Source organism: Lepisosteus platostomus, chromosome 27 (assembly GCF_059453375.1).
Source record: "Lepisosteus platostomus isolate fLepPlt1 chromosome 27, fLepPlt1.hap1, whole genome shotgun sequence".
NCBI lineage: Eukaryota > Metazoa > Chordata > Actinopteri > Semionotiformes > Lepisosteidae > Lepisosteus > Lepisosteus platostomus.
In genome coordinates this window covers 4185715-4194842 of record NC_142637.1, presented here as the reverse complement: position 1 = coordinate 4194842, position 9128 = coordinate 4185715, and the positions used below count along the sequence as shown (strand labels likewise).

Sequence of the window (9128 nt, the reverse complement as noted above, 5' to 3'; positions counted from 1 at the left end):
ATCTTCAATGGAGTCTTGTTGTATCTTTCATTATATAGTATACTAACGCAGTTATTTGTTGTTCTAGCTGGAACCCAGTGGGGTCAGGGGAATGTTAAATAGCATAAAGCATGTTTTTAAGAGCTGGCAACTGTGACACTTGACGCTTTGCATGATGGGCAAAAAAAGGTTTTAGTTAAATGCCACTTCTGTCGCTAGATTGCACCCTGATCCCATGTTTCACTCAGCACTGTGTAGACGGTAAGACTAGGGGTGTGTGGGGTTTGTGATCCCAGTAAGTTTGACAATACAAATAGTCAAGTATGAAAATCTAAGGCCTGCAATATGTTAAGCTAGTCCTTAAAGAGGATGATGCCCAAATGATCTTCTTGTAAATTACTACTGCGAGTATAGGTGTTCATATTTCTTCAGTAACAATACAAGTCTCATGAGTACAGAGGGATGTCAGTGGGTGATTAGAGTTAGGGCATCCAACCCTGGCCCTAGAAGGTCACAGATTGCACAAAAGGTTTTAAGGGCCTTTTTAATCGGCAACAATCGAGCTTCTAGTTACTGGAACTGAGGAGTTAAGAACTCGGTTTGAAAGAAACCCGAAAGAAACGCGGTCAACAGCACTCCAGGTGAAGGTCTATGTGACCTACGCTTGTTGTTCGTTGATGGGGGGGCTGTATACTAATTTTTATTAATGGACTCTGGTGCGTTGTGGAACGGATTTACTCCCTTGGTGATCAGGTTTAAACGTTTAAATGTCACGCATAGAAGAGCAGGCACAAGTGGCTTAGCCCGGCCCGCTTGAGTCGCTAGACAAAAAGGTTCATGTACTTCATTCATAGCATTTTGAGATAATTACGGAAAGGCCGCTTCGACGTTTTGCTTCCAGCTGCGACCCTAATTGAGTTCAGCTTTGTGCTCGCCAGCGTGTTCCGTTCGCAATGGTACACTCGGGTCTGGATCCTGTTGTGCGCAATTAGAGGCTCTTCTTAAATTGAAACACTTTTCGCAGAGCGTCATAGCTCAGAGGTGGTCTGCGGACAAGAACAAAATTTAGCAGTGAACTCGTTCACGCCATGCGATTGCCCACCCCCGCTACAAGTGCGCTATAAAAGCATTAAGTGCTTATGTAGCCGACACAGCTTTGGGGCTGTGAATCTGATCTTGGCTCCAAATCCTGACAACAGAGCAAAATGCAATCGCCGTTTTGGACTTGTGTTAATCGAGACTCTGCTGTCAGATCACCAGGGTTTCTACAGTGTAATGAACGGGGAGGCACAGACGAACACGGTCTAAAGCTTTTTGAAAGTGATTTTCTTCTATAAAAACGACAAGTGCTACCTACGATACCCGGCGTTTTTCCCCTTTCTTGCTGCAAGTGAGTTTACAACATTCCGGTCTGTTTAGAAATACTTTTTTCACAACGATTAAGCTTCGTTTTACTTGTCCTGTCGTTTACTTGTCTCGTCTGAACCTTGTCTGGTTCAGAACTCAATTTAATGGACCCGCGGTAAAAAAAATAAAATATAAAGTAACAAATATAAAATAACTCCCATTCCCAAAAACGTCAAGGAAGGAAGAAGGAGAAGAAAGCAAAGGTGATGTGTCGTTTTAATTGCTAGGGCTGTATTTAAAGATGCCCGAGGCGAGCGAGGGCTGCGGGTCTCGGTGCCCCAGTGTCCTGAACGAGTCGTGCGCCTCCGCGCTGCCGTGCTGGAACGGCACGGCCGCCCTGCGCCCGCCGCTCCTGGTGGACGCCTGGCTGGTGCCGCTGTTCTTCGCGCTGCTCATGGCGGTGGGGCTGGCGGGCAACTCTCTGGTCATTCACGTCATCAGCAAGCACAAGAAGATGAGGACCGCAACAAACTTCTACATAGGTGAGGATATTTCTGCTTTTCTTGTTCAGTGCGCGTATCCAGAAGAACAATTAGCACTGATGTCCGGAAGAGTGGTGGCAAAAATAATATATATGTTGTTAAAGAACGGGAATCTATCCATGTACATTGTTTCGAGAGCCGGCTCAATGAGATGCTCTCCTCCATCACAATGGAGAAGATTCGTTTTTTACAGGACAGGCTCTGTGGAGCGATACCATAGTGTCCAGGGTGCCTTAATATAATGTTTTGAAAAAGACTGTGTTGTACGCATCCCTGATTGTTTTAGATATCCAATCAGTCTGTGATTACTTTGATCATAGATTTCCACTCCTGTCTTATCAACAAGAAAACTATAAAAGAGCATAAACACGCTTGAGCTGCATTTTCTTTGTCTGGCTGTTGTTGTTTTTTTCTGTGTTTTAATAATAATAATTCCGTACACTTATATAACACTTTTCGGGACACTGCATTTTAAAGCGCTTTATGGGTAACGGGGATCCCCTCCACCACCCCCAATGTGTAGCACCAACTTGGATGATGCAGCAGCAGCCAGAGTGCACCAGTACACTCGCCACACACCAGCTCACACCTACTGAGCTCCAGTGGGCTGCCAGTTATGAGTTGCAGTTGGATTTTGTTGCTTTTTAGGTTTTTCTCTGTATTCTTTGTTGTTTCTTAGTTTTTTTGTTGGTCTTGTTAAAATGTTCGACATGCTGTTATCGCGGTCCGGGACAGTCCCGTTCACACAGCTTTCACAGGATTTAACCCGGTAGTTGGTCGGTTGCCACCAGGAGCACTGTATAGCAGGCTAGCGCCGAGTCCTTGCCGTGAATGATGCGTGCCTTTTGAATTCCGCGTTCCCCAGCTAACCTGGCCACCACGGACATCATTTTCCTGGTGTGCTGCGTGCCGTTCACCGCCGCGCTATACCCCCTGCCCAGCTGGGTCTTCGGCGAGTTCATGTGCAAGTTCGTCAGCTACATCCAGCAGGTGAGAGCGACTCTTTCTCCGGAGCGTAAGTTTTTTTTTTTTAGGAACAAGTAACAGGTTTATTCCATGCTGGAAAGAAAAGAGAGGAAACACAACGTTTCGGCTGTGAAGCCTTCTTCAGAAGACTCACCTGGTCTTTTCAGCATGGAATAAACCTCTTACTTGTTCCTTTGCAGACTACGCATGCTGACGCACCTGACCTAGCTTGTTTTTTTAGTCCGACTTTGCTTTTTGCGGTGCTGTAGTAACTACATCTCCATCAAGCTGACTTAAAGCGTCGATGGCATTTTCCCTCTGGCGTCAGTCTTTGTGTCTACCGAGTCCGTTCCTTGAAACGCCCAAACGTTTTTGCGTCCGAAAGAGCGAGACGGCCGCCCCCTTGTTGATCCGTGTGTGTTTCAGGTATCGGCTCAGGCTACTTGTGTGACCCTGATGGCACTGGGCGTGGATCGCTGGTACGTCACCGTGTTTCCTCTCAGCTCCCTGCGCCGCAGAACGGCGAGGACGGCCGCCACCGTAAGCCTGGGTATCTGGATAGGTGAGCGCCATCCGCATGCCGTGGCCCCGTGGTGGTTTTCAGGTAGTTGAAACGTAGGGGGCGGTACGGTGCTGCAGTGTTTAGCATTGCTCTCTCGCAGGCGTGGGGCCCTGGGTTCATTTCCTGGGGTGCTCTCTGGGTATTCTCTTCGTTCTCCACGTGTTCTTGTGTCCACGTGTACTGTGTGAAGAAGGCTCCACAGCTGAAACGTTGTTTCTTTTCTTCTTTTTTTCAGCATGGAATAAACTTGTACTTGTTGCTTTTCAGCCTACGTGTGCTGACGCAGCTCCCTACTTGAAATCATGCAACTGATGACAGCCCAGGCTGCAGGTTGTGTGATAAGCAGAGCACTGATCAGTCAGATAGGGATCCTCTTAGGAAGTGCAGCACAAACAGGAGCATTGCCAATGGTTAGGGACCTCTGGGATGCGGCACTCATGCTCTGACTATGAAGAATGTGGTTTACTGTACATGCAAACGGCACCGCAGAGGAGTAGGAAACTTCGCTGATGAAGGATGAACTGTGGGAGTAATATGTGGGAAGAAGCCCTCAAGAGGGAACAGGCTGAACGCTCCTGGGTTAACTGTTTCTCTCTCGCGTTTTTAAACCAGGTTCTTTCCTGGTGTCGGTGCCAGTGCCTGTGTACAGCAGCATCACGGAGGGAGAGTGGTATGGACCGCAGGTCTACTGCACTGAAAGCTTCCCCACCGTCGCCCACGAGAAAGCCTTCATCCTCTATAACTTCCTGGGTGTCTACCTGCTGCCCTTGCTCACCATCTGCATGTGCTACGTTGCCATGCTCTACCAGATGAGCCGCCCAGCTGTGGAGCCCACAGATAACAACCAGGTGACTGCTGTGCAAGTCAGGAAACTCAGTGGCTTTAAAAAATAAGATATCATACGTGTTTCTCGTTTCGGGTTTTGTGTGATATCTGGTTTTTACTGTTCTTTTTGCTTCTCCTCCTTGGTTTGCTGAGGGTTGAACTACCTGATCATGACGGCAAAAGACTCTGCAAAATGTCCTTAAATTTTGCCTCCATATGTGCAGTCTCCGATTCCAGAATGATTCGTTTTTTTAAAAGAAATTTTGCTCTGATCGTTTCATCCAAAATGGCAAACCCCTGCATAAGGAGCAAATTTTAGCTTTCTTGCTAAGGAGGGGGCTGCGATTGGTAAATAAAAGAAGTGGCATTAAGTATTGCTGCCCCGCAGGCTCTGGGGCCCTGGGTTCAATTCGGGATTTGGGTTGCTGTCTCCTTGCGTTCGTGTGGGTGTCCTCCAGGTGCTCCGGTTTCCTCCCACCTGGTGCGAGCGTCTGTCTGCTCTGTGTTGGGCTGGCGTCTTGTCCAGGGTGTATCCCACATTACACCCGTGGCTTGCTGGGATAGGCTCAGGTTCCCCAACAACCCTGACTGGAAGAGGCTGATAGAAAATGACTGGATGGCTGCATGGAATTGGCACGGGTTAAGTTCCTAGCCTTCTGATGCTTGAGACTAAAACCAGCTTACAAAGTGTTCTGATGGAACAAGTTTTATTCCATGCTGAAAAGAGAAGAAAAGAAACGCAACGTTTCGGCTGATGGGGCCTTCATCAGGTGTCCTTGACACCCTGACCTCCACAGGTGAAACGTTCTGTTTTTTTTCCCTCTCTTTTCAGAATGGAATAAACCTTTATTTGTTCCTTTGCAGCCTACGCATACTGTCGCAGCTCCCTGCTTAAAGTGGTTTGGGCAATCGGACACCGCACAGATCTTGCAGCCCAGACTTCATGCAGGAAATGCAAGAGCTCCGATCTCTCCCCCTGCTTTCGCCTCTAACTCCCTCACCTCTCCCTCAACTGCAGTTCCTGGCGGAGCGCTCAGAGGCCACAAGAACCAAGATCTCGCGCATGGTGGCCGTGATGGTGCTGCTGTTCACCGTGTGCTGGGGTCCCATCCAGTTCTACATCCTGGTGCAGGCCTTCAGCCCCCAGTTCCAGCACAGCTACTCCACCTACAAGCTGAAGATCTGGGCGCACTGCATGTCCTACGCCAACTCCTGCGTCAACCCCATCGTCTACGCCTTCATGGGCGCCAGCTTCCGCAAGGCCTTCAAGAGGGCGTTCCCCTGCGTCTTCAAGCAGCGTGTAGCTGTGGCCCCAGCTCCACGAGCCAACGCCAACGCCGAGATGCATTTCGTCTCCTCTGGGTCCTAGGGGCGGCAATATCCCCCCCTACACACACGCACACACACCAGCATCTCCTCTTTGAGTTCTCCCACCCTGGTTGTGTCCTTCTGCAAAGGCCAAGAAATGTTCTCAGCTACTTCAGTGGCAATTTTTTTTTGGGCTCGCCAGTTTTCGCAAGGGTTGGCAGAGGCACTAAAAAGTTTTTAAAAGTGACAGGTCTCGTTCCTGAGGGGGCAGGAATTTGTCACCTGTGGATCAGCTGTGCCTTGTCTCAAATCCACTGGGATTCTGTGATCTCCATCTTGTTTCTTTCCTTAGAGTTCTGGTGTATAAAAGTAACAATCCTTACACTTACAGAGCACTTTTCGGGACACTCCATTTAAAGCGCTTTACAGGTAATGGGGACTCCCCTCCACCACCCCCAATATGTAGCCCCCATCTGGATGATGTGAGGGCAGCCAGAGTGGACCAGTACTCTCAACATCCATCAGCTCTCAGTGGGGAGGAGAGCAGAATGATGAAGCCAGTTCAGAGATGGGGATTGTTAGGAGGCCATGATTGGTAAAGGCCAGGGGGATATTAGGGTAGGACATCGAGGTTTAAACCCCTATTTTTTTTTAGAAATGCTCTGGGATTTTTAATGTCAGGACCTCGGTTTTAGGTCTCAGCCAAAGGATGGCGCTTTTTTTACAGTATAGTGTCCCCGTCACTATACCGGGGCATTAGGAAACACAGACCGCAAGGTGAGCGCCCCCTGCTGGTCCCACTAACACCTCTTCCAGCAGCAACCTTAGCTTTCCCAGGAGGTCTCCCACCAGGTACAGAACTCTATGAATTGGCTTCATCACTCTGCTCTCCTCCCCACTGATAGCTGATGTGTGGTGAGCGTTCTGGTGCACTATGGCTGCCGTCGCATCATCCAGGTGGGGCTGCACATTGGTGGTGGTGGAGGGGATCCCCATTACCTGTAAAGCGCTTTGAGTGGAGTGTCCAGAAAAGCGCTATATAAGTGTAAGCAATTCATTAATTAATTATTTTGTTGAATTACTTTACGGTAATGAAATCCACTACGGAATCATACTTCTCTCAAGGTTCGGTACGCTGTTATACCCCCATATGACCACTAGAGGACTCTGTCATACAATACAGTACTGTGCGTTTAATTCACGGTATGGGATCCTAGTTCGAAGAACTAAAAAAAAAGTGTTTTTTAAAAAAACAAGGCTGCTTCATAACAATCACCGCTTCTTTTGGCTGTGTAACCGAAGTGTGTCCAGTGTCCGCGTGAATCCAAGCTTGAAAATGCATCACTAACAGCTAAATTCTCACTTTAAAGCAGTCATTTGATAAGTTGGTAAGTAAATGTAGCTTTCTAGACAAATTTACCGAATATTCCGTCATAGATTTTGTATTATTGAAGGCTATTAAATCGGCTATAAAATTAAACTCCTACATCTAGTTACGCTATACCATACTAAATATGGAGTGGTATAGGCGTTTGAGGACATAGCTGTGTATCGGTTGTATTGTAAAATAAACATTGCCATTGCTTAATAATTGATAGTAGAATTAATGCTGAGGTGTATTATTACTCTAAATTATTGCATCGCAAGTAAATGAATATCAAGAGATTTAATATTAAACGTTTTAATATTATATAAGTAGATTAATATCACTCAGAGCTTTTTTTCCCACTTACTAAAGCTCAATATTTTGATTGTGATGACAGAATGTGAAATTATAAGAAACAAAGTGCCATTTTTCTTATTTTAAGAAAAACTTTATTGGCGTCATTTGTGCTCAAGTTTTTTTTTGTCCTCTGTCATCTGAAATCTGTCTTCGAGTGTCTTAAAACTTACTTTCCCCAACGTTGGATATACAGTACACCAATTAACAGCTTTAATGTCTCTGCTTCCAGCAGCAAAATTTCTAACTACATCAAAATAACCCGGTTATACATTTCGCACCGTTTCCGCTCTGCTAACGTACAATGTCTTGGTTGTACAATTATGAAAACCAGTTGCGTGATCTCTTCAGATCTGACGTTAGGGTATGATGTTCTCTGGTATTCAAAAAGAAGGTATCTGATCGGTGCAGTTGTGCTGCCTCTTCGTTGTGCCGCGGTACATTCACACTGGCCGCAGATAGGGTGGATTATCAGGTTGATATAGCCAGTCTACAACCGCCTACGCGATGTCGGCTCTGGGACAGGTAGCACCGCAAGAGAGCAAACACCCAGCTGGTGTTTTTGGTCGTTGTCTCGGCCGGTCTGTAAGAAGTCGACCCCGGCTGCAAGAATTTATCGGCATTTCAAAGCAGCCACGGCACTTTGGCAGTAAAGCCTGATTCATATTTCGCAGGCTCGACTGAAATGCATCAACTATGCCTGGCCGTGGAACCCACTATTTATAGCCCCGCCATCAGCGTGCGCTGGTAGAAGACGAACAGGCGATTCTCGCAGGGACCACAGCGCCGGAGCGAAAACCAGCAGCATCCTTCCTCTTTCAGAGCAGCTCACCGACTGCATCCAGCCACAAGAGCGCCTCGGCTGCGATGGAGACACGTTTGAAAATGCCCTTGTCACCTGCCTCCTACTTCTTCTGTAAATGTAAGCGCGGGACGTGAATAATTCGCACCTTTCACACAAAGTCACAGAACTCTTGCAGAACAGGTATTCCAAAGCACCCAGTCGAAGCACCCTGAAGGTTCATGCCACGCTGGAAAACGAGTGAAACGGCCGCCGTTTCGACTTCAGAGCGACAAACCACTTCAGCACCGGTTCGCAGGCTCCATTGAGGTGCATGTGGCTGTAACCTTAAAAAGACCTTGTGAAACACGCTGACTAAATAAAGATGCCACCCTCCGAGAATACTTAATGAAATCTACTTCAGCAAAGCCGGTCGTTTTTTACATATTGATGCACCTAACCGAAAGCACTCCCTCGAAGCCTTACTCTTGTTGCCACAAACAGGGCGCCAAATCATTTATAAACCGTTTGCCTAAGCTGGCCAAACGTACGAGAAGAGCAGGTGAAATTTGCTCTGGCGATTTTCTCTCCCATCCTTCGTCCATCGGTCGTGCGGAGTGTGACTCGTCTGCACACACCCACCTATACCGGGAGCGCCGCGGCAGGGACCATCTCCAAAGAGCACCGGGGACATAGCGTATCGATCTAGGGAATGTCTGCCAAGTCCCTTGCCGGCCTGCGAGCGTGTGATTGCGGAGTGGGAACAGGGGGCCACTGTCTTTTTGGGGGGGGGGGTCGTCGCCAAACTTTGTGGCTTCGACCCGGCGAGGAAGGACCTTGCTCAGCGAGACACGTGGGGAAAACAAGCGGCCGTGAAAAGCGCCTAAGAAGCGACAGGACAGCTTAGCGCACACGTTGCTCTCGGCGCCTTGCGCCATTGTGCATCTGACGTCCATGTTCAGCCGGACAGCTGAAGGTGGCGTTTTGCCGACGATCCCTTTCGCTGGGGTAGGCCGGCCCCGCTGAATCAGAGGTTAGGAATTTGCATCTGATTGCTATTTGTCAACCAATGATTTGTCTCGCCAACCGTGAGCACGC

At 48.0% G+C, this 9128-nt stretch overlaps 1 protein-coding gene across 1 annotated transcript; it reads left to right on the top strand.

Moving 5' to 3' along the window:
• Window positions 1–263: 263 nt before the first annotated feature.
• LOC148639047 (G protein-coupled receptor 54-like) lies at window positions 264–5592 on the top strand. The gene is made up of 6 exons (XM_088622317.1): window positions 264–1369; window positions 1614–1868; window positions 2734–2858; window positions 3261–3396; window positions 4009–4244; window positions 5240–5592. Exons 2-6 carry the CDS (start codon window positions 1628–1630, stop codon window positions 5588–5590), a joined length of 1089 nt encoding a protein of 362 aa, XP_088478443.1. The 5' UTR covers window positions 264–1369; window positions 1614–1627; the 3' UTR covers window positions 5591–5592.
• Window positions 5593–9128: the final 3536 nt, after the last annotated feature.

Excerpts from the sequence above, each read along its gene's own strand:
- LOC148639047 (XM_088622317.1), top strand. The coding sequence starts at position 1,628 with ATGCCCGAGGCGAGCGAGGGCTGCGGGTCTCGGTGCCCCAGTGTCCTG. Across the intron at positions 1,869-2,733 it reads CGCAACAAACTTCTACATAG|CTAACCTGGCCACCACGGAC; the intron begins GTGAGGATATTT and ends CGCGTTCCCCAG. Across the intron at positions 2,859-3,260 it reads TCGTCAGCTACATCCAGCAG|GTATCGGCTCAGGCTACTTG; the intron begins GTGAGAGCGACT and ends TGTGTGTTTCAG.